The sequence below is a fragment of the Hemiscyllium ocellatum genome, chromosome 9, assembly GCF_020745735.1.
Source record: "Hemiscyllium ocellatum isolate sHemOce1 chromosome 9, sHemOce1.pat.X.cur, whole genome shotgun sequence".
Classification (NCBI taxonomy): domain Eukaryota; kingdom Metazoa; phylum Chordata; class Chondrichthyes; order Orectolobiformes; family Hemiscylliidae; genus Hemiscyllium; species Hemiscyllium ocellatum.
In genome coordinates, this window is record NC_083409.1 from 103,159,438 (window position 1) to 103,185,337 (window position 25,900).

The 25,900-nt window shown below is 43.3% G+C and overlaps 1 protein-coding gene across 1 annotated transcript; it reads right to left on the minus strand.

Moving 5' to 3' along the window:
* Positions 1-363: 363 nt before the first annotated feature.
* Positions 364-25,434, minus strand: LOC132818848 (calcium-activated chloride channel regulator 3A-1-like). Its single transcript, XM_060829982.1, is given in 9 exon segments — positions 364-1,756; positions 1,842-2,066; positions 7,423-7,644; positions 12,176-12,335; positions 17,798-17,903; positions 18,751-18,901; positions 19,468-19,610; positions 21,936-22,080; positions 25,414-25,434. Coding segments are annotated over 9 exon segments (1,329 nt in total). The 3' UTR covers positions 364-1,600.
* Between the last annotated feature and the right edge of the window lie 466 nt (positions 25,435-25,900).

Here is a 25,900-nt window from a genome sequence, read left to right on the forward strand (position 1 = left end):
AGCGCAACATCGAGGGCCGAAGGGCCTGTACTGCCCTATATTTTTCTATGTTCTATGTTCTATGAACAATGAACCTGCGCTCCAAGGTCTCTTTGTTCAGCAACATTCCTCAGGACCTTACCATTAAGTGTATAAGTTCTTTCCAAAATGCAGCAACTCACATTTATCTAAATTAAACTTCATCTGCCACTCCTTGGCCCATTGGTTCATCTCTGAAGTAGCTGGAACTGACAACTGGAAGCGGCAGATTCAAACCACTACAAATGCCAGAGGAAAGATCACAGAAGCACTTCACAGGAGGCTCCCAAGCACTGAGGATGTCACCTAGACAGGAGACGAAACGTTTACAACACAAATTCCCAGCTCGGCGAACAGAACCACAACATTAAAAATGTCTTAAAATTCCCCATCATAGGGAAAGACAACTACCATTAACTCTATCTATATTTCTAAGTATTTTATAAACTTCTATCAGGTCGCCTCTCAAGCTTCTACACTCCAGTGAAAATAGCCCCAGCACATTCAATCTCTCCCTCGTTAACCCAGTCTATGTGTAAGCTGAAATAGCCCATTATTATTACATTTCCCTATTTACATACATCTCCAAGATCAAAATTTGCATCCTGAATTTATGAAAAGCTCTGTAGAAATGGGGTTCCTTACTATCTTTCTATTGAGGCTCAGCTTTGGACATTCTGAACAAAATTCACGCTGGACTTGAAACTTTAACCCTGTTTTTCTCTCCACATATGTTACCAGATTTGTTGAGTTTCTCCCGCATTTTCTGTGTTTGTTTCAGAGACATTGCTGGTTTGTAAGGTCAGGTGCTTTTCACTGAATCTTAAAAGGAACTCACAGCAATATACTTTTATCTTAGTATCTGGGCACTCAAAAATACTTAATATTGCCTGTTAAACTAATCCCTGTATTTCATTGAGTACAGGAGTTGGGAAGTCCTGTTGTAGCTGTACAGGACATTGTTTAGGCCACTTTTGGAATATTGCATGCAATTCTGGTCTCCTTCCTATAGGAAGGATGTTGCAAAACTCAAAATGGTTTGGAAAAGTCTTACAAGGATGTTACCAGGGTTGGAGGGTTTGAGCTATAGGGAGATGTTGAATAGGCTGGGGCTGTTTTCCCGGAGCATTGGAGGCTGAGGGGTGACCTTATAGAGGTTTATAAAATCATAAGGGGCATAGACAGGATAATTAGACAAAGTCTTTTCCCTGGAGTGGGGGAATCCAGAACTAGAGGACATAGGTTTAGGGTGAGAGGGGAAAGATGTAAAAGAGGCCTATGGGGCAACTTTTTCATGCAGAGAGTGGTACGTGTATGGAATGAGCTGCTAGAGGAAGTGGTGGAGGGTGGTACAATTGCAACATTAAAGAGGCATCTGGATGGGTATCTGAATAGGAAGGATTTGGAGGGGTATGGGCCAGGTGCTGGCAGGTGGGACTAGATTGGGTTGGTATATCTGGTCGGCATGGATGAATTGGACTGAACGGTCTGTTTCCGTGCTGTACATTTCTATGACTCTACTGAGGTTTAATTCTTGATCAGCAAAACATTTTAAATGTCACATGCCTGTCATTGATGACAACTATTCTTTGGCTGCCTTCGGTCCTAATGCTATCGTGTGGATAACTGCACCACTTTGTTTCACCTCCGAGAAACAACTGCTTATCCCACTGTCCTCCCCATCAGTCAGCAAAACAATTTCATCACCATTTGTAGCACCATCATCACCACGAAGTACCTGCAAAGCCATTGTTCATTGTCAATGTGGGAAAAATATAATAATGATGTGGACTGTGATGAATTATCAAGTGTCTCTGACTTACCTGAAAACCAGCTCGAATCCCTGCACAAATGTTTGTTCCACCACTAGCTATTTTGGGTAGAAGATTTTTCAGCTTTTTTCATGTGTCCTCACTCTCAATTACTGTCAATTCGTGAATCACAGTGGCAGAACTGTCAAAACCAACTATGCCAACATGTGATTGATCTTCAATGATCTGGAGTAAAAATATCCCAGCCGCTTGTTGAAGCCTTTGAATTCGATTTCCCTGCAAACACAAAGAACACAACTCAAATTCAAAACTCAGTCTCCCAAACCATTTGTCATTCTCATATTTTGTAAAAGTAAATAAAACCAAAGTACTGTGGATGCTGGGGTTTTGAAATAGAACCAGAAAATGCGAAAGAAAGTTAGCCAGACTGGAAGCATCTGTGTGGAAAAAAACAAAGTTAATCTTTCTGAGAAGAGTCATTCAAATTCAAAGTTTTAACACCGCTTTTCTCTCTACAGGTACTGCCAGATCTGCTGAGTTTCTCCTGCATTTTCTGTGTTCATTTCATATCATGTACACTCTGTATCAAAAGGTATAATTAGAATAAATCTTTCAAATTAAGTTTAACAAATCTCAATCACTTGTTTTGTGAATTGTAACAAAAACAGACTTCAGTACGTTTTCTCGGCTGACACACTGAAGGAATGCTACAGGATTTCCGGATAAGAAATTAAATTAAGCCACCTTGCTGGGAAAGCTTTTGGAAATGATAGACCAGGATACCAGCAATTGTGACTTGGACAAGAGTGGATTAATTATGGAATGGCAGCAGGATTTATTAAATAAAATCAAAAATACTTAAAATTAGAACTTTACAGCGCAGTACAGACCCTTCGGCCTGTGAAATTACCTTAAATAAAATAAAAGTGCTGTCTATTCCAAGGTCAGTCAAGCAGCATTTGTGAAAAGAAGGTTAACATTCAGGTGGAGATCTTAAACTCTATTTGTCTTCTCGCACTGCCTGGCCTGGTGACTATTCACAGGATTCCCTTTGTTTCAGAGTTCTAGAATCTGTAGTATTCTGCTGTGGCATTAATTTTTATTGGGACTTGTTCGAGGCAAATTGTGCTCAACAAAACTAACAGAGGTTTTGTTAAGGCAACAGAGGTCTGATGAGGAAAATATGCTTGATAGTAAAAATCAAAAGGTGTTTAACAAAGTGTTTCATAATCAAGTTTGAATATAAAACATAGAACATAGAACAATACAGCACAGAACAGGCCCTTCGGCCCACGATGTTGTGCCGAACATTTGTCCTAGCTTAAGCACCTATCCATGTATCAATCCAATTGCCACTTAAAGGTCACCAATGATTCTGACTCTGCCACTCCCACAGGCAGCGCATTCCATGCCCCCACCACTCTCTGGGTAAAGAACCTACCCCTGACATCCCCCCATACCTTCCATCCTTCACCTTAAATTTATGTCCCCTGTAACACTCTGTTGTACCCGGGGAAAATTTCTCTGACTGTCTACTTTATCTATTCCCCTGATCATCTTATAAACCTCTATCAAGTCACCCCTCGTCCTTCGCCATTCCAATGAGAAAAGGCCGAGAACTCTCAACCTATCCTCATACGACCTATTCTCCATTCCAGGCAACATCCTAGAAAATCTCCTCTGCACCCTCTCCAAAGCTTCCACATCTTTCTAAAATGAGGCGACCGGAACTGTACACAGTACTCCAAATGTGGCCTTACCAAGGTCCTATCCAGCTGCAACATCACCTCACGACTCTTGAATTCAATCCCTCTGTTAATGAATGCTAATACACCATAGGCCTTCTTACAAGCTCTATCCACCTGAGTGGCAACTTTCAAAGATCTATGAACATAGACCCCAAGATCCCTCTGCTCCTCCACCTTACTAAGAACCCTACCATTAACCCTGTATTCCGCATTTTTATTTGTTCTTCCAAAATGGACAACCTCACACTTGACAGGGTTGAACTCCATATGCCACTCCTCAGCCCAGCTCTGCATCATATCTAAGTCCCTTTGCAGCCGACAACAGCCCTCCTCACTATTCACAACCCCACCAATCTTCGTATCGTCTGCAAATTTACTGACCCATCCTTCAATTTCCTCTTCCAAGTCATTAATAAAAATTACAAGCAGCAGAGGACCCAGAACCGATCCCTGTGGAACTCCACTTGCAACTGGGCTCCAGGCTAAATATTTACAAACTACCACGACTCTCTGACTTTGACCGGTTAGCCAGTTCTCTATCCAACTGGCTAACTTCTCACTATCTCATGCCTCCTGACTTTCCGCATAAGCCTACCATGGGGAACCTTATCAAATGCCTTACTAAAATCCATGTACACTACATCCCCTGCTCTACCCTCATCCACATGCTTGGTCACCTCCTCAAAGAATTCAATAAGACCTACCCCTCACAAATCCATACTAGCTATCCCTAATCAAGCAGTGTCTTTCCAGATACTCATAAATCCTATCCCTCAGTACCCTTTCCATTACTTTACCTACCACCGAAGTAAGACTAACTGGCCTGTAATTCCCGGGGTTATCCCTATTCCCTTTTTTGAACAGGGGCACAACATTCGCCAATCTCCAGTCCCCTGGCACCACCCCCATTGACAGTGAAGACGAAAAGATCATTGCCAACGGTTCTGCAATTTCCTCTCTTGCTTTCCACATAATCCTAGGATATATCTCGTCAGGCCCGGGGGACTTGTCTATCCTCAAGTTTTTCAAAATGCCCAACACATCTTCCTTCCTAACAAGTATCTCCTCTAGCTTACCAGTCCATTTCATACTCTCCTCTTCAATAATATAGTCCCTCTCATTTGTAAATACTGAAGAAAAGTACTCATTCAAGACCTCTCCTATCTATTCCGACTCAATACACAATCTCCCACTACTGTCCTTGATCGGACCTACCCTCGTTCTCGTCATTCTCATGTTTCTCACATAGGCATAAAAGGCCTTGGGGTTATCCTTGATCCTACCCACCAAAGATTTTTCACGCCCTCTCTTAGCTCTCCTAATCTGTTTCTTTAGCTCCCTCCTGGCTATCCTGTATCCCTCCAACGCTCTGTCTGAACCTTGTTTCCTCAACCTTATGTAAGCCTCCTTCTTCCTCCTTACAAGACATTCAACCTCCCTCGTCAACCAAGGTTCCCTCCATCTCTTTCCTGCCTGAAAGGTACACACATATCAAGGGCACGTTGTATCTGTTCCTTGAAAAAGGTCCACATTTCAATGACATCCTTCCCTGACAGCCTATGCTCCCAATTTATGCTCCTCAGATCCTGTCTTGCAGCATCGTATTTACCCTTCCCCCAATTGTAAAATCTACCCTGTTGCACGCATCTATCTCTCTCCATAACCAAGGTGAAAGTCATAGAATTGTGGTCACCATCACCAAAACGCTCACCCACTAACAAGCCCATCACTTGTCCCGGTTCATTACCGAGTACCAAATCCAATATGGCCTCCCCTCTGGTCGGACAATCTACATACTGAGTTAGAAAAGCTTCCTGGACACACTACACAAACACCGCCACGTCCAATCTACTTAATCTAAAGAGCTTCCAATCAATATTTGGGAAGTTGAAATCGCCCATGACTACTACCCTGTGGCTTCTGCAACTTTCCAAAATCTGTTTCCCAATCTGTTTCTCTACATCTCTGCTGCTATTGGGGGGCCTATAGTAAACACCCAACAAGGTGACTGATCCTTTCCTATTTCTGACTTCAGCCCATACTACCTCCAAAGGCAGATCCCCCTTGAACTGCCTTTCTGCAGCCGTTATACCATTTCTAATTAGCAACGTCACACCCCCCTCCTTTTTTCCCACCCCCCCTAATCTTACTGAAACATCTGTAACCAGGAACCTCCAACAACCATTCCTGTCCCTCTTCTATCCACGTTTCCGTGATGGCCACAACATCGTAGTCCCAAGTACCGATCCACGCCTTAAGTTCACCCACCTTATTTCTGATACTCCTTGCATTGAAGTATACACACTTGAGCCCATCTCAGTGTCTGCAAGTATTCCCTGTCAGTGCTACCTTCTCCACAACCTCCCTACATTCTTGGACATCCTGAAAAACAGCTAATCTACTTGCTGGACTACAAGTCCGGATCCCATCCCCCTGCCAAATTCATTTAAACCCCCCCCGCCCCCCACCGAAGACTGCTAGCAAACCTACCTCCCAGGATATTGGTGCCTTTCTGGTTCAGGTGCAACCCGTCCTGTTTGTACAGGTCCCACCTTCCCCAAAATGCAGTCCATTGGCAAAATACCTGAAACCATCCCTCCTACACCATCCTTGCAGCCACGTGCTCAACTGCACTCTCTCCCTATTAGTATTAAACATTGTAGCTAACTAAGTAAACATTAGCATGGATACAACATTGACTGTGTGACAGAAAACACTGTTGTGCTGGAAAAGCACAGCAGGTCAGGCAGCATCCGAGGAGCAGAAGAATCAAACTCTCAACTCTGATCTCCAGCATCTGCACTCCTCACTTCCTCCTGAATGACAGAAAAAGGGCAGTACTTGCGAACAGTTCCTCTTGCTCTGGGGAAAGGTATATATAGTGTGTATCCTATCTACTAAGAATACTGTATGTTGATCTATACTACTGACTTATACTTTGCGTATACAATTTGAAAATTTTCAATGACATAAAACTTGGAAGTATAGTGAACTGTGGGGAGGATACTAATGGACATCAAGAGAATAAACAAAAAAGCCAAAAGAACTGCAGTTGCTGGAAATCAGAACCAAAAACACAGATTGGTGGAAAAGCTCAGCAGTCCGAGCAGCATGTCGAGAGAAATCAGAGACTGAAACCAAAACTGAACCCAAAAAGTTAAACAATTTCTCTCTATAGACACTGCCAGACCTGCTGAGATTTTCCAGCAATTTCTGTTTTAGATCAAGAAGACATATTCCATTTGCCAATTATATGTTCATTCTGTACGTTAATTAATGTCATCTCAGTCCTCCTCTGTAATAGCCACATATCCCAAGTAAGATATTATCTGTACATTTTGAAATTGTGTTTTTGATTCCTGAGGCTGGGTCATTGATGGGTTTAAGTGATAAACTATCATGGTCCCAGCACTAATCCTGGTGGAACAGCCCTTTCACCATTTGTCACACCTCCATTGCATAGAAACAAGGTCTTACACATATTGAAATGATGGCTTGAGCATATGGGGTAAAGTTTCAGAAATGTTCTGTTTATAGGTCATCTTCACCTGAAAAGTTAGCACAGTGCTCTGTTCAGATTCTGAGTATTTCAGCATTTTTTGTTTTATTTTTATTTCAAAATTGTGGTTTGTTATAGATGGCTCAGGAAATGAAAAAGCCCATGATGACCTTCCGAAGCGCCCCTTTAGAGATGTCATTATACATCTCTGGAACAGGTGGGACTTGAATCCAGGATACTACCATTATAAGAACAATATAAAATGCAGGATTTGCATGAAAGTAAAGACTTCTTGTCTCCTATGTGATGAGCAATGGTCAGCAAGGGACTCCAAGTGATGGTCCTTTAAATAAGGTCAGCCTGAACAAACATTATATTGTCATACCGTACTCATGCTTCCCGAAGTATCAAGAACTAAACATAACACTCGGTCTTTGGCATGCAGGAAGGTAAACTTTGGCTCAAGTGAAGCGATATTAGTTGGATGGTTGTTCTTGAAATCGTCCGATTTGCTGATCACATCCCAAGTGCTCCTTTCACTGCACATTTTGTTTTGCATGTTCGGAGCTTCACGGTTGTGTGTCTTATTGTCACAGAAGTCAACCACCTGCAAAGGGAGCACAAGGTCAGGTGCAACAAGTGTCAGAGTTTTAAAAATAACAACCAGCTGTGTGACATAGATGCTGTCTGAGTCAAAATGGAAGGTTTGTCTTTATTGGAAAATCCCACTTTCAATTTCTGCCTATCAGTTTAGCTCAGTTGACAGTATTTGCTCCCTTCAGTATGAGGTAGTTATGAGCTTGGATTGCCTCACCCTGACTCTGTAATCTCCAATCCTTTTAAAGCCTTGCTTCCTGATGAGGTAATGATTGATGCTGCATTGAGAAATCAAATAAATAAAAGTCACAACAATTTGTGAGGACACTATGACCTTGAACACATACAATGTACTTTTTATTCATAATCACAACTCTACACAGTGAATCTTTGAGAAATGAAGGCATTTGTTGTGGTACAGAATGAGACCATTCAGTTGATCATGTCCATGCTAGCTAAAAGAAAGAGCAATCCCATCTAATCCTACCTTTCACCTCATAGGCTTTGATCCTCCAGGTTATGATCCTCAAGTGCACACCCACATGTTTTTTTTGAAATCCTGTGAGTATTTTGACTTTACCACTTTTTAGGCAGTAAGTTAAACATCACACCACCCTAACTGTGAAAAGAATTGCTCCATAACTCTCTTTGTCCTTCTAGGGTTTACTTTAAATCTATGTTCCCTGTCTTTTCTTTAATCTGCTAACATAAAGAAATTGCTCTTTCCTGTACAGTCATAATTTCAGACTGTACTGTGGTTAGCACTGCTACCTCACAGTGACTGGGAAGCTAGGTTTGATTCCACCCTTGGTCGACTCTCTGATTAGAGTCTGCTCATTCTCCCCCCTGTCTACATGGGTTTCTTCTAGGTGCTCCAGTTTCCTCCCACAGTCCAGAGGTGTGCAGGTTAAGGTGGATTGTCCATGCTAAATTACCCATAATGTCCGGGAGTGTCCAGGGTAGGTGGATTAGCCATGGGGAATTTGGTGTAAAGAGATAGGGTTGGGTCTGGGTAGGATGCTCTTCGGAGGATCGGTGTAGAATCAATGGGCCAAATGCCTGCTTCCACACCGTAGGGATTCTATTCTATGAAGACTCTAGCTGCAGTCGAACAATTCTTCCGTCGCCTCCGCCTCCGAGCTTACTTTCACAATCAAGATTCCTGCCCATCTTCTGAGGACCCCTTCGCCAACCACCAACACACTGCATCCACCTGGACACCCCGCCCTGGCCTGTTACCTGCCCTCGATCTCTTCATTTCCAACTTCTGCCGGGACATTAACCGCCTCAACCTGTCTACCCCCCTCCCCCACTCCAACCTCTCACCCTCACAACGCGCAGCCCCCCAATCCCTCTGCTCCAAACCCAACCTCACCATCAAGCCAGCAGATAAAGGGGGCGCAGTGGTAGTCTGGCGCACTGACCTCTACACTGCTGAAGCCAAATGCCAACTCGAGGACACCTCTTCCTACCGCTCCCTCGACCATGACCCCACCCCCCATCACCAAACCATCATTCCCAGACCATACAGAACCTCATCACCTCAGGAGATCTCCCACCCACAGCTTCCAACCTCATAGTCCAGGAACCCCACACTGCCAGGTTCTACCTCCTTCCCAAGATCCACAAGCCTGACCACTCTGGCCGGCCCATTGTCTCAGCATGCTCCTGCCCCACTGAACCCGTCTCTACCTACCTCGAATCTGTCCTATCCCGCCTAGTCCAGGAACTCCCCACATACGTTCGAGACACCACCCACGCCCTCAACCTCCTCCAAGACTTCTGTTTCCCCGGCCCCCAACGCCTCATCTTCACCATGCATATCCAATCCCTCTACACTCCATCCGCCATGACCAGGGCCTCCAAGCCCTCCATTTTTTTCCTCTCCCAACGTTGCCAACAGTACCCTTTCACTGACAGATTCCTGATGAAGGGCTTATGCCTGAAACGTCAAATTTCCTGCCCCTTGGATGCTGCCTGACCTGCTGCGCTTTTCCAGCAACACATTTTCAGCTCTGATCTCCAGCATCTGCAGACGTCACTTTCTCCCCTTTCACTGACACTCTCATTCGTTTGGCCGAACTGGTCCTCACCCTTAACAATTTCTCCATCAAATCCTCCCACTTCCTCCACACCAAAGGGGTAGCCATAGGCACGTGTATGGGCCCCAGTTATGCCTGTCTCTTTGTTGGCTACGTAGAACAGTTGATCTTCTGTAATTACACTGGCACCACTCCCCACCTCTTCCTCTGCTACATTGATGACTGCATTGGCGCCACCTCGTGCTCCCGCGAGGAGACTGTTGAGCAATTCATCAACTTCACCAACATATTCCACCCTGACCTTAAATTTACCTAGACCATCTCTGACACCTCCCTCCCCTTCCTGGACCTCTCCAGCTCCATTAATGACAACCAACTTGACACTGACATTTTTTACAAACCCACCAACTCCCACAGCTACCTGGATTACACCTCTTCCCACCCTACCTCTTGCAAAAAAGCCATCCTGTATTCCCAATTCCTCCGCCTCTGCCGTATCTGCTCCCAGGAGGACCAGTTCCACCATAAAACACACCAGATGGCCTCTTTCTTTAGAGACCGCAATTTCCCTTCCCACGTGGTTAAAGATGCCCTCCAATGCATCTCGTCCACATCCTGCACCTCCACCCTCAGACCCCACCCCTCCAGCCGTAACAAGGACAGAACGCTCCTGGTGCTCACCTTCCACCCTCGTAACCTTAGCATAAACCAAATCATCTACCGACATTTCCGCCACCTCCAAAAAGACCCCACTACCAGGGATATATTTCCCTCCCCACCCCTTTCTGCCTTCCGCAAAGACCATTCCCTCCGTGACTACCTGGTCAGGTCCACGCCCACCCCTCCCCCCCACAACCCACCCTCCCATCCTGGCACCTTCCCCTGCCACCACAGGAATTGTAAAACCTGTGCCCACACCTCCTCCCTCACCTCCATCCAAGGCCCTAAAGGAGCCTTCCACATCCATCAAAGTTTTACTTGCACATCCACCAATATCATTTATTGTATCCGTTGCTCCCGATGCAGTCTCCTCTACATTGGGGAGACTGGGTGCCTCCTAGCAGTGCGCTTTAGGGAACATCTCTGGGACACCTGCACCAATCAACCACACCGCCCTGTGGCCCAACATTTCAACTCCCCCTCACACTCTGCCGAGGGCATGGAGGTCCTGGGCCTCCTTCACCATTGCTCCCTCACCACCAGATGCCTGGAGGAAGAACGCCTCATCTTCCACCTTGGAACACTTCAACCCCAGGGCATCAACGTGGACTTCAACAGTTTCCTCATTTCCCCTTCCCCACCTCATCCTAGTTCCAAACTTTCAGCTGAGCACTGTCCCCAGGACTTGTCCTACCTGCCTATCTTCTTTTCCACCTATCCACTCCACCCTCCTCCCTGACCTATCACCTTCATCCCCTCCCCCACTCACCTATTGTACTCTATGCTACTTTCTCCCAACCCCCACCCTCCTCTAGCTTATCTCTCCACGCTTCAGGCTCTCTGCCTTTATTCCTGATGAAGGGCTTTTGCCCGAAACGTCGATTACTGCTCCTCGGATGCTGCCTGAACTGCTGTGCTCTTCCAGCACCACTAATCCAGAATCTGGTTTCCAGCATCTGCAGTCATTGTTTTTATCTAGCTGCAGTCTACCCAGTGTTTCATACAAGTCGAGCAGAACCTCCCAGTTCTAACCACCAAAAAACTTTGTTTCATACCGTTAAAAAGAGTAAATTTCTAATTAAATTATAACCCATTTTTTGATGTTTTAATGTCAAACCTTCCAGAAAAGGCAATATGAGAGATGGACTGCCCAAAATGTGGGATCAAGTGAAGCAAGCTTGAAATCTGTTTCATGCTGTACATGGGTCATGATTATTGGACACAGTGAAGTCCTGCCATTCGCATCTTTACTTTTGCAAATTCACTGACTCTCATAAAATATTCTGAACAACCACTGCACTTAGTGCAGGTCAGATTACTGTACACAATTTTGTACACCAGTTCACCATTTCCCTGCAGTTTTCAGGTGCAAAACAACAGAAGAGAAGTGAAGTAGATACGTTAAAAAATAACACAATACTTAAACTGGTCTGCAGACTGACAGAATGATGATAGAAAACAGGATTACCAAGACTGGAAAGTTGTACTAAATGTGTATCAGCTCCTACAATACATACACACAAAATTGTAACATTTATAATGCAGGACGCCTTACAACAAGGGACCAATTTGAGGAATTTACTATTTACTACATTATATCTTCTGTAAAACATCAATAATATAATTGTTTTATTGTATTTTATTGTCTACTAGGTCTGAATGTAGGACACATAGTAGACAATAAAATACAATATTTGGAAACTGCCCAGGTGACTCTTGTTACCCGCTGTGACGTCAGCATTTGCAACATTTTCGAGGAACGTAACCTCTGCAAACAGCAAGACTTTGTACATGAAACATTTGCAGAAGTAGCTGTTGCCTCTTAATAATCCCACTTACCCCTGGTAATCCTGTTGTGTACATTATTGAAGATGATGTCACTTGGTTCTGGTCTAGAAAGAAGTTACAGTCAGCGTCTGGGAGCCCTGTGCTGCGATCACAGGCACCACAGGTACCCCCAGTACAAGAGACTTTTAATCCTTTCATTTCCTTTGAACACCTTGCAATAGAAATAAAGCACAATGTGTAGTTAATCATTCTGATTGTTATAAAGTCGCTATAGTATTACTAGTTTATACATTGTCTCTCTCAACAGAGAGATGATTGATGGTGATTTATCCTGAGAGTCACCACACCTCAAGGTGGGGTGGGGAGAGGTTGAGTTGGAGAATCCTTCATCATATCTGCAGCTGGTGAGGGAAGCAATTGGCATCCCTTTGCCCACAAGTTATTCACCAAGGTGGAGACAGAGTAGGGCTTGGTTAGCTCAGTTGCATGGGTTCTATTCCCATGGTAGCTGAGGTCATCATGATAGGTCCTGCCTTCTGAACCTCACCTTTGGCCTGAGCAGTGGTGACCTTCATGTTAAACTCACCCACCAGGGGTGTCTCTCACTCTAATGAGACAGGGGAACAGTGGTGACTTTACTCATTAAAAGACCAAATCAGAACCTCCACATTCCTCTGATACTCATACATCAGCAGTGATATGTGGTTTGTGAGATTACTGACAATTTACGTTTAGAACTTCCAGACACTTCCAGGTTCAAACGAGTAATTGTCAGAGGGGACTCTCCAGTCAGGGGCACAGACAGGCAATTCTGCAGCTGTGAGCCAGTATTGACATTGCTTCCCTGGTGCCAAGGTCACGGACATCTCAAAGGAGGTATTGGGAGAGAAGAGAGAGTGAGAGGCCAGAGGTTGTAGTACATGTTGGTAAGAACAACATAGTGAGAGAAACATTTGCAGAGTGAGTACAGGAAGTTATGTAAGAGGTTAAAAAGAAGAACTTTAAAGGTAGTAATCTCTGGATTACTCACAGTGCCACGTGCTAGTACAGTAGGATAAGAAGATAGGGCAGATAAATCAGTGGTTGTGGAGATGATTGGGCAGGGATGCAGATTCTTTTGATCATTGAGATCACTTCTGAGCCAGAAGAGACCTGTTCAAAAGAGACAGGTTTCACCTGAACTGGAAGGGGACCAATGAGAATTTAAATTAGTATGGGGCAGTTGTGGAGATACTAAATAATAATGAAATGAGGATGGTTCAGAAGTGAAAGAGAGCAAGTTAATTAGACAAGGCAAGCAAGAACGAATCAGAGAATGAGGAAACTCTGAAGAATTAAACTGCATTTCTTTCAATGCAAAGGATCTGACAGAAAGGTGTATGAACTCAGGGCATGCATGGGAACATGGGACTGGGATATCACTGCTCATCCAGAAACTTGGGTCAGGGATGGACAGGACTGGCACCTCAATGTTCTGGGGTTCAGATGCTTTGGGAACAGTAGAAATGGAGGCAAGAGAGGAAGAGGACTGGCATTTTTCATGAGAGAAAACATCATGACAAAACTTAGAGGGGATCGTCCAATGAAGCTATATGCATAAAACTTAGAGATAAAAAGAGGATAATCACCTTGATGGGACTGTGCTAAAGCCACCCCAGTAGTCATCAGGAAACTGAAGAGCAATTGTGTAGAGAGATCCCAGCTATGTGCAAGAATTGTAGGGTTGGGACAGCAGGGGGTTTTACCTTTTCAAACATAGATGGGACTGCCATAGTGTTAAAGGCTTGGATGGGGAGGGGTTTGGTGAACGTGTTCAAGGATGTTTCCTTCATCAATATGCAGATATGCCTATTAGAGAAGGAGCAAAATGTGGCCTTCTTTTGGGAAATAAGGCAGGGCAAGTGAGTGACGTGTTAGTGGGGGAGCACTTTGGGACCAGTAATCATAATTCTGATAGTTTTAAAATAGTTATGGAAAAGGATACGCCCTGGATGAATAAAGATATTGAATCTCTGGTCAAGAATAAGAAGGAAGCATATATTAGTTATCGACAACTGGGATGAAGTGAATCTCTTGAAGAGTATAAGGGTATGTATAAGGCATTCTTAACAGGTAAATCAGGAGGGCAAAAAAGAGGTAAGAGATGGACTTGGCAGGTAAAGTGAAGGATAATCCAGAGACTCTACAAGTACATGAAGAGCAAAACAGCAACTAGCAAGAGAATAAGATTCCTTAAAGGTCAGCAAGGTCATCTATATATGGAACCACAGGAAATAGGAGAAATACTTAAATGCATATTTCATGTCAGTGTCTACTGTGGAAAAAAAATGCAAGCCAGGGAATTAGGGGAAATATATATCGAAATCTTTAAAACAGTCCATATTACAGAAGAAGAGCATAAAGATGGATAAATCTCCAAGACCTGATCAAGGATGTCTCAATACATTGTGGGAAGCTCAGGGAAAAACTGCGGGGCACCGAGCAGAGATATTTGTCTCATCTATAGCCATGGGTGAGGTGATGGGGGACTGGAGGGTGGCTAAATGTTGTGCCTTTATTTAAGAAAGACTGTAAGGAGAAGCCTGGGCACTATAGAATGGTGAGGAGAAAGTGAGAAGTGCAGATGGAAGAGAGCTTCTTCAAGGAAGGCATCCTTGCAAGAGGATTCGCAGTAGGTTAAAAGGAAGAGAGCTTCTTCAGCTCTGATCTCCAGCCCACAAGGGATGAACTCAGATTTCTCCAGTTTCCTCATTTCCACACCCCCCCCCCAACTTGTCTCTGTCCCAATCCTCAAACTCAGCACCACCTTCCTAACCTGCAATCTTTTTCCTGACCTCTCCGCCCCCACCCCCTCTCCGGCTAATCACCCTCACCTTAACCTCCTTCCACCTATTGCATTTCCTACACCCCTCCCCCAATCCCTCCTCCCTACCTTTTATCTTAGCCTGCTTGGCACACTCTCCTCATTCCTGAAGAAGGGCTCATGCCCGAAACGTCGATTCTCCTGCTCCTTGGATGCTGCCTTACCTGCTGCGCTTTTCCAGCACTATATTTTCACCACGATAGAATGGTGAGTCTAACATCGATGATGGGCAAGTTATTGGAGGGGATTCTGAGAGATACGATTTGCATGCATTTGGAGAGTCAAGGACTGTTTAGGGACATTCAGTGTGGCTTTGTGTAAGGAAAGACACGTCTCACAAACTTGATTCAGGTTTCTGAGGATGTGACCAAAAAAATAGATGAGGGAAGAGTGCTGAACATTGTCTATTGGTGTTCAGTAAACCTTTGAAAATGTTCCGTATCGTGGACTGGTTAGTAAAAAGTTGATCATGTGGGATTCAGGGAGAGCCTGCCAATTGGATACAAAATTGGCTCAATGGGAGGAGAGAGAGGGTGGTGGTGGAGGGTTGCTTTTTCAGACTGGAGGCCTGTGACAAGCAGTGTTCCTCCAGCATCAGTGCTGGGTCCACTGCTGTTTCTCATTTTTATAATCAATTTGGCTGAGAATTTAGGAGGCATTTTAATAGATGACTCCAAAATTGGTGGTGTGGAGGACAGTGAAGAGGATTATCTAAGATTAAAGTTGGGAGGTCATGTTGCAACTGTACAAGACGTTGGTCTGGCCACTTTTGGAATATTGCATGCAATTCTGGTCTCCCTGATATAGGAAGGATGCTGCGAAACTTGAAAGGGTTCAGAAAAGATTTACAAGATTTACAAGAGTTGCCTGGGTTGGAGGTTTGAGCTATAGGGAGGGACTGAGTAGGCTGGGGCTCTTCACCCTGGAGCACTGGAAGCTGAGGGATGAGTTTATAGAGGTAATAAAATTGTGAGAGGCAAGAATAGGGTAAATAATCAAGGTCTTTTCTCTGGAGCGGGGGAGACCAGAACTAGGGAGCATAGATTTAGGGTGAGAGGGGCAAGGTATAAAAGGAAACTAAGGGGCAACCTTTTCACGCAGATAGTGGTGCGTGTATGGAATGAGCTGCCAGAGGAAGTGGTGAAGGCTGGTACAATTACAACATTTAAATGTGATCTGGATGGTATATGAATAGGAAGGGTTTGGAGGGATATGGGCCGGGTGCAGGCACTGGGACTAGATTGGGATACCTGGTCAGCATGGACAAGTTGGGCCGAAAGGCCTGTTTCCATGCTGTACATCTCTATGACTCTATGATTCTATTTCAAAGAGTTCAATGGGTTGAGGAGTGGCAGATGGAGTTTAATTTGGAGAAAGGTGAAGTATTGCATTTTCATAAAAAAGCAATGGTAACACTTATACAATTAATGGGAGAGTCCTGTGTAGCGTTGTTGAACAGAGACCTAGGTGTTCAGATACATTGTTCTTTGAAAGCTGCTTCACAGACAGACAGGGTGACTAAGAAGAAATTGAATTGGATTGAATTAGTTTTATTGCCATGTACACAAATGATTACAGTGAAATATTTACCATTGCTGCATTACAGCACCATCTCAGGCATAACAGTACCTAAGTACAGATACTTAAGATCAAATACATTGCAAACAAAACAAATAGGAAAGTAAAGATATAAATAGCCCAGCATTATAGGTCAGAAAAATAAATTAGGAATATAAAGAAGTTAAAAGTTGAGAATATCAGTCTGAATGTTGTGGTGAGAGTGGTGATTTGTCAATGTCACCTTGTGAGGATGAAGAAGTGGAAGGAGACAGAGTGTAAGCAGCTCCATAGTCACTAACTGTCCCCATTAACAGCTATTCACCCTCCCAGCCAGATTGTTATCCACTCCTTTGTCTATCCAACTGCTCTTCTCTCTCTTTGGGCTGTATCCCCACATATTATTTATTCCTTACCTCCTCCCTCCGCCCTATTTTCTGCAAATAAACCACCATTTTCCTAACTCCCATCAGTTCTGAGGAAGGGTCACCGGACACAAAAGGTTAACGTTGAATTCTCTTCACAGAAGATGCCAGACCTGCTGAGTTTTTCCAGCAACGTCTGTTTTTGTTTCTGATTTACAGCATCTACAGTTCATTCAATGTTTATTTTGCATCAAAATTAGGTCAGCTTAGCTAACACTGAGGGGCAAAATCATGGAAATAGGCCAGTTGTACATCATTAGGGGGGTTCAGAACTCACCACTTAAACCCTAAAGAGAAAATGCAAAATGTATTTCCCCAACCTTTTCGCCCTTGCCCACATGAATCAAAGGGGAAGAACATTTGGAGGTGGCTGCGTGATTCACACTGTTTCCTCACAGCACCCCAGGGACCCAGATTCAATTCCAGCCTTCGGTGACTGTCTGTATGAAGTCTACATGTTCTCCCCGTGTCTGTGTGGGTTTCCTCCGGGTGGCATGGCTTTCTCCCTCAGACCAAAGATGTGCAGATTAGGTGGATTGGCAATGCTAAATTGGCGCATCGTGTCCAGGGATGTCGGTTAGGTGGATTAGCCATGGGGAATGCCAGAGCTAAGGGGATGAGGTGGGGGCTGGTGGGGTGCTCTTCAGAGGGTCAGATGCAGGTTTGATGGGCTAAATATCCTCTATGTGTCCTGTAGGAATTTGAAAATTCTGTCCACTAATGTGTTAATGTTATCTTTTGTAACAATGTTCTCCATTGTAGACTGCACAACAGTAAGACTTTTCAACTGCAAAACAGTTCTGCCATCAGAATTGAAGAATAGCCAACCTGGTTGCCTCATATGTATCGCCAACAGCATAAAAGGGTACCAGGTCATTGTATTCATCAAACACTCCCCACCGAAGGTGAGCCCATTCATGGACTAATACAAGACCTGTAAAAATAGAAACATTCATGACAACAACACTTATTTCACTCAAAGCTAAATGGTATGTTTGGAATACTGTGTTCAATTCTTGCCTCCCTGCTTTATGAAAGGTGCTGTGAAATTTAAAAAGATTCAGCAAAGATTTTCAACAATGTTGCCAGCGTTGGAGGGTTTGAGCTATCGGGAGAGGCTGAGTAGGCTGGGGCTGTTTTCCCCGGAGCATTGAAGGTTGGGGGGTGACTTTATAAAGTTTAAAAAATCACTAGGCACATTTACAAAGTTAAAAATCACCCAACACCAGGTTACAGTGCAACAGGTTTATTTGGAAGCACTAGCTTTTGGAGCACTGATCAAGGAGCATATAATGTGGTGTGTGATTTTTAACTTTGTACACCCCACTCCAACACTGGCACCTCCAATCATGAGGGGCAGGTTAGGGTAAATAGTCAGGATATTTTCCCTGGGGTGGGGGAGTCCAAAACTAGAGGGCATAGGGTTTAAGGTGAGAGAGAAAATGTAACCTAAGGGGCAACTTTTTACATGCAGAGGTTGGCGCATGTATGGAACGAGCTGCCAGAGGAAGTGGAGGCTGGTACAATTATAGCATTGAAATTTGCATCTGGACATGTGTATGAATAGGAAGGGTTTAGAGAGATATGAGCCAAATGCTGGCAAATGGGACTAGATTAATTTAGAATATCTGCACATCTCTGTGACTCCAAGTATGATTCCACAAAGTAAGGCTTTGATCAATTTCACCAAGCTAAGGACAAATGCAAGTGTGTTTCCAGTGAAAGAGGAAGGGATTATAGTCAACTACACAGATGGAAGGGATATCCTGTAAAGTTGTTACCTCTTTCACCATAAACTTGGATCAGGGCGTCATCTAGCATGAAGTTTTGGGTAAAGTGAATGTACCGGCCCTTGTCACCACATTGGCCATACTGCAGAGTGTATGGGTCATCTCCATACTGAGTATGTGGGTTAGCAATGATCATATTAGCCTAGAAAAAGATAAATAAAGGAAATAACATCAGGGAATAAGATCATCCACAAACTACTGTTAAATATAAACTGCAAAAGCATGGTCCAGAGACAGCAAAGCGAAAAAAAATTATAGTCAGAGAAAGCTGGACAGTCTATATTTGTTTGAAATTCTAAGGAAACAAAATACATTTTTATTAAATAGTCCTTCTAAACATTGGACATACCTGTGAATCATATTAGAACGGTGTAGGTTAGATGGGCATCAGATTAATTTCACAGGTCAACGCAACATCAAGGGCCAAAGGGCCTGTACTGAGTTGTAATGCTCTATATTCTATGTTCTATAATCCAATGTGCATTGGGCCAGTCAGCAATATCAAAGATAAAGCAGAAAGTATTTTCTAAACAATGTCTTCGAACATTTGGTTAAATAAAATAAAGGATAGATCATTAGAGATGCAATTGCCAATTTTTCACAAAGTCAAGTATTAAAATATATTTAAGAGTAGATTAGCGTGGATGATAGATTGCCCCATGAAATAGGAAAAAAGTAATGTAACAATACCATTATTTCAGCTTTTACCTTTTCATAAGACTGGGTGCTTGGTCTCTGATAGTGGGGCTGTGAACTCCAGGTGATGGGCAATAGGATTTTCACATCTCGGAAATAGGCTCGATGTTTGGTGGCTTTGTACAAGAAGTTTGAAGCTGATCTCACCATTTCCCACAAGAAACATGGGAGTTGCAAAAGTTTGTGATCATTGTACTCAAATTTGGCAACATCACTCAAAATCACGTAAAATTGCCAACAACGTCTTAAACATATAAAATACTATCAATATATATTTCATGGACTTTAACATTGACTTTGGGTAGGGGAAGAATAGTCAGTATTTATAAACTTATACTGCAACTTTTCTGTACAATCTGACATGGCAAAATGCCTCATTGCTCTCAACAAGGAATTGTAAAAGAAAATTTGGCCACATTATGGAATGTTAAGAGATAATCTCAGTTTATAGTCCAACAGATTTATTTAAAATGTGGAGGAGCCAGTGTTGGACTGGGGTGGAGAAAGTTAACAATCACACAACTCCAGGTGAGCGTCCAATTCGTTTATTTGGAAGTACAAACTTTCGGAACGCTGCTCCTTCATTGGTTGAATTCTTTTCACCTGCTTCAAAAGCTTGTGATTTTAAATAAACCTGTTGGAATACTGCATACAATTCTGGTCTCCTTGCGATAGGAAAGCTGTTGCAAAAATTGAAAGGGTTCAGAAAAGATCTACAAGAATGTTGCCGGAATTAGAGGGTTTGAGCAATAGGGAGAGGCTGGGATTAATTTCCCTGGACGATCTGAGGCTGAGGGATAACCTTATAGAGGTTTACAAAACCATGAGGGGAATAGATAGGGTAAATAGTCAAGGTCTTTTCCCTAGGGTGGGGGAGACCAAGACTAGAGGGCATAGGTTTAAGGTGGTAGAGGAAAGATTTAAAAGGGATTTAAGGGGCAACTTTCTATGCAGGGTGTGGTGCGTGTATGGAATGAGCTGCCAGAGGGGGTGGTGGAGGCCAGTACAATCACAACTTTAAAAACATCTGCATAGGTATATGAATGTGAATGGTTGAGAGGGATATGACCCAAATGCTGGTAAATGGGACTAGGTTAATTTAGGATATCTGGTCGGCATGGATGAGTTGGATCAAAGGGCTGTTCCATTTGGTACAACTCTATAACACGATGCCAATGGTGAGATTCATACAAATGAAGCACATTGAGCTGATTTTGATCATTCCAGTGAGGAAGAAAAGCACCATTCTCTCTCTTGAACACACTACCTTCCCCCACAATCCAATTGATGAATCGTTGATGGACATCTTCCTAGTAAGCTAGCACTGCCTTGTGAGGTAGTGCACACCCTCAAACCTGCTTCACCAATATCTTCATTTAACACCTTACTGACTTGAATGTTTCCTTCATTACTTGAAGAGATCCTGTTTATTAATACATTACTATCGCTGGTAAAAGCAAATTAATTAACAAGGCAGCATATCTAATTGTGGCTAGTTACAGGGACAGGGTTGTCACTGGGAAATGAGAGATTCTTTCTACTTGGCTCATGGTGAGCTGCTCTCTCAATCTATGGGATGATCATGTCTGACCAAACAATGGCAACACAGCAGTGCTCTTCTGACTGATTGGGGGTTTAGATGATTACATGCCAGGAGTTAAACTAAAAGGAAAAGTCGACTTAGCCCACGACTCTCACATTAGAGAGAGATGACTGCTGGTGAGTTTAACCTGAGGATCACCATGCCATAGATGAGGGGAGAGATTGAGAAAGTTGGACCTTTATAGTAACCTGAGCCAATATGGGAATTGACCTTGCAGTGTTGTTCTTTGTGCACATTTAAGAAACATTTTGCCAAAACGTGACTACACTGTGAGTTTAAAAGCTTTCTCCCTCCCGGGGGAAGAGTGTGTAATCCAAAGGGGCTGCACTGAAGGCCCACCTGTGTTACTTGATAAACCATCAGGAGACTATGGTTTTCCCAAGATACACACAATTAATGGTTTTGACCGGGCTAATCCAGATAAATCACCTTCTCTGGTGGGAGAATCCAGAACCAGAGGTCAGAACCTTCCAGAAGATTGGAGCTAAGATATTCATGGTTGATGCATGAAACACTTCTTTACACAGAGGAATTCTCCCTCTTCAAAAAGCTATTGATGGCGAGGGTCAATTGAAACTGTTAAGATAGAGACTGATAGATTATTGTTTAGTGAGGAGATTACTGGCTACAAGGTGGGTAGATCAAACTAAACCACAGATCCAGCCAGAGAGTAACTGGGTTTGATGACAGGATTGAGACAGCTGAATGTTGGACATTTCTGTAACACAAGCCCATGGATGGTCACAAAAGAATGCTCATCAAATGCCAGATTGTTAAAGAATTCCCTTTCAATTGCTTGACCTCCAGTATCAATGATAAATAAAACTACTAAACACAGTCAGTGATTGCAATCAGGATTCAGCTACTGGTCCTACCTGAATTTTTGTAATGAGCATTGGATCCTCTGGTATTCCAGGGTTAATAGCAATGACGACATTTTCATAACCATTATTCACCAGTTTCACATCAGAACATCTTACATCATAGACACAAACCAAGCTCACGAGGGACAGGAAAAACATCTTGACAGATTTCATTTTTGAAATCCAACCAGAGCACCATTTAGTCCCAAGTGACATGTCTATGAAGTTACTGCAATTTATATTGATCTGCATCAAAGCACTTTAGGTCAACTGTGCATTTATTACTGATATCTGATGCTGTATAATAAGGAAATTAACTTCAGCAGTTTTTCAACAGCTTAATACACTACATATCTGTAGGTGAGTGATATCAGAGCTGTGGACAGGATCTTTTATCTTGTCAAGTTCCAAGTACAGGCACAGATGCCCTACATGAGTATCATATTGTGGCTGTAATGGAGATTTGGCTTAAAACAGGTCTCGTTGCTAAATATTTCTAGGTATTTAAAAGAACAAAAAAATGACGAGAAAGTACTGATTAAATATATTATCAGAGTTTGGAGAGGATAATGGTCCAGAGGATTTAAGTACCTCGGCCTGGACCTGCATTCTTGAGCTGGGCAGTGGGATTTTGCAGTGTTCCCGGATTTGTACACCTGACTTGGGAGAAAATGGCTGTGAAGGTGTGATCTCCAAAGCCAGCTGAGAATGAGGCAACCACAGGGGCTTTCAGGTTTGGAGGCGACTATTCCAAGGGAGACCTAACCCACCAAATCTTTTTAATTGCCTCACACTGCACCATTGGGGCGAAAGTGAGGATTGCAGATGCTGGACATTAGAATCAAGATTGGAGCAGTGCTGGAAAAGCACAGCAGGTCAGACAGCATCCAAGGAGCAGGAAAATTGATGTTTCAGGAAGGAGCCCTTCATCAGCTCCTTGGATGCTGCCTGACCTGCTGTGCTTTTCCAGCACAACTCTAATCTTGACTGACATTGCACCATGGTCTTCCATGCACCCCAAGTCAACATACAGCACTTTTAGCTCATTCAACCATAGTCTGTAGAAGTGATTAACATGATTGTGACAAAAGGATATGCACAAAAAATTCTCAAAATAACTTCAGTCAGTACTTTTCACGAATCAGTGTCAATCATTCAGATCTGTTGAAATGCCAATAGCGGAAAATATAAGCACTCAAAACCTCTTCAACTTGCATAAAGAAACATTGTGCAATTGACAGAAGAGATCAGTGGACTAGATCTATTAATCAAACAATGTTTTCCCTGGGACTCAGTTGTGTCTGCACTCGAATGAACACCTGGGTTCTCGAGCAGGAGCGTATGTATAAAGGGACTTCTGAATTCATCAGCTTATCCATAACCTAGAAAAGGGAAAAGGTTTGTCACATTCAATAAGGGAACTAATTTCCCCAAAGTAACGCATGTTGTCAATATAACCAATATCCCATTGAAGACCACAAATGATGCAGCTGTTATATGTATAAACAAGAAGTGGTTTGGCTCACTGAATGTGATGAGTCAATTGAGGATCTTGAATGAAAGAAAGTGAGGACTGCAGATACTGGCGAGTCAGAGTCGAGGGTGTAACGCTGGGAAAGCACGGCAGGTCAGGCAGCATCCGAGGAGTAGGAGAGTCGATATTTCGGGTGTAAGCCCTTCATTAGGAATGAGGAAGGGCATATGCCCGAAACATCAACTCTTCTGCTCCTTGGATGCTACCTGACCTGCTGTACTTTTCTTGCGCCACACATTTCAACTGGGGGTCTCGAATGTCAGTGCAGGTCATTGAGGACATACCCATGGACACTTCAGATTTACATGGCACCCTCAGTAGATTGCAGATGAATGGCAATAAAATGCACTGTTGAATCTCTGCTAATGTACTTTATCCTGGTTTATCACCACGTTTTCGAGAGCAGTTTGGGATGGGCAATAAATGCTAGCCATCCAGCAATGCCCCTGTTAAATGGTCTGCTCCTCTTCCTATTTCAGATGGTTTATTAGATGGGAGAATAGAGGAAGCTATAGCTTCAGGGGAAGAGCACTGGGAGAGAAGAATTTGGGGCTCAAGAATTTAAATAGTGATGAGGATGGCAAACTGCCTCCTCCCTCTCTCTTTCCAAGAAGTCACACACAAGCGTTAGCAAGATTGAAAGGAAATTGGTGATCTATTCCTGAAGAAAATCTATTCATTGCAAAACTGTTAAAGAAGGATGCTAAAGACAAGCCAGGGAACTATAGACTAGTGAGCCTGACATTGGTGATGGCAAGTTGTTGGAGGGAATCCTGAAGAACAGGATGTACTTGTACTTGGAAAGGCAAGGACTGATTAGGGATAGTCAACATGGCTTTGTGTGTGGGAAATCATGTTGTACTAACTTGATTGAGTTTTTTGAGGAAGTAACAAAGAAGATTGATGAGAGAAGAGCAGTAGATGTGATCCATATGGACTTCAGTAAGGCGTTCAACAAGGTTCCCCATGAGAGACTGATGAGCAAGGTTAGATTTCATGGAATACAGGGACATCTAGCCATTTGGGTATAGAACTGGCTCAAAGATAGAAGACAGAGGGTGGTGGTGGAGGGTTGTTTTTCAGACTGGAGACCTGTGGCCAGTGGAGTCCACAAGGTTCGGTGCTGGGCCCTCTACGTTTTGTCATTTACATAAATGATTTGGATGCGAGCATAAGAGGTACAGTCAGTAAGTTTGCAGATGACACCAAAATTGGAGGTGTAGTGTACAGCGAAGAAGGTTACCTCAGATTACAACAGGACCTTGACCAGATGGGCCAGTGGGCTGAGAAGTGGCAGATGGAGTTTAATTCAGATAAATGCGAGGTGCTGCATTTTGGGAAAGCAAATCTTAGTAGGACTTGTACACTTAATGGTAAAGTCCTAGGGAGTGTTGCTGAACAAAGAGACCCTGGAGTGCAGGTTCATAGCTCCTTGAAATTGGAGTCGCAGATAGACAGGATATAGAAGAAGGCATTTGGTATGCTTTCCTTTATTGGTCAGAGTATTGAGTACAGTAGTTGGGAGGTCATGTTGCGGCTATACAAGACATTGGTGAGGCCACTATTGGAATATTGCATGCAATTCTGGTCTCCTTCCTATCGGAAAGATGTTGTGAAACATGAAAGGGTTCAGAAAAGATTTACAAGGATGTTGCCAGAGTTGGATGATTGAGCTATAGTGAGAGGCTGAACAGGCTGGGGCTGTTTTCCCTGGAACGTTGGAGGTTGAGGGGTGACTTTATAGAGGTTTAAAAAATTATGAGGGGCATGGATTGGGTAAATAGCTAAAGTCTTTTCCCTAGGGCCGGGGAGTCCAGAACTGGAGGGCATAGGTTTAAGTTGTAATATCTAAGTTTAATGTCTGAAGTAAATACTTTCCCAAGCAACATGAAATTAGCAAGAAAGCCCAATTTGGGAACTTTGAAGTCTTCTTCTTTGTACATCAAGAGAATCATCACAAGTTGGAGATGAAACACCATCTTCAGACAGAATAAGAAAAAAAACCTGCAATGTTCAGGGGCTCTAACATACGAGCAGAGGAGGTGAATTTTTGACAGCAGAACTGAGACAGACAAATGAAGACATGCCATTTCTCTTAAGAAGAAGTACCATTAACAACATGATTGGAAAGAAACAACAAGAAAGCAAGAAGTTGAAAATTAATAGTAATAATTTTACTCAAGACCAAACACAGCCAGAAACCCTAACCACCTTACCATACATCAAAGAAGTTTCAGAAATGACAGCCAGACTACTAAGACCCCTCGGAATGCTAGTAGCACACAAACCCACCAACACTGTCAAAAAAAACTAACAAACTTAAAAGACCCAGTACAGCCCATGGACAAAACCAACGTCATCTACAAAATTCCATGCAAGGACTGCCACAAACACTACGTAGGATCAACAGGAAGAAAGTTAGCCTCCAGGATACACGAACACCAG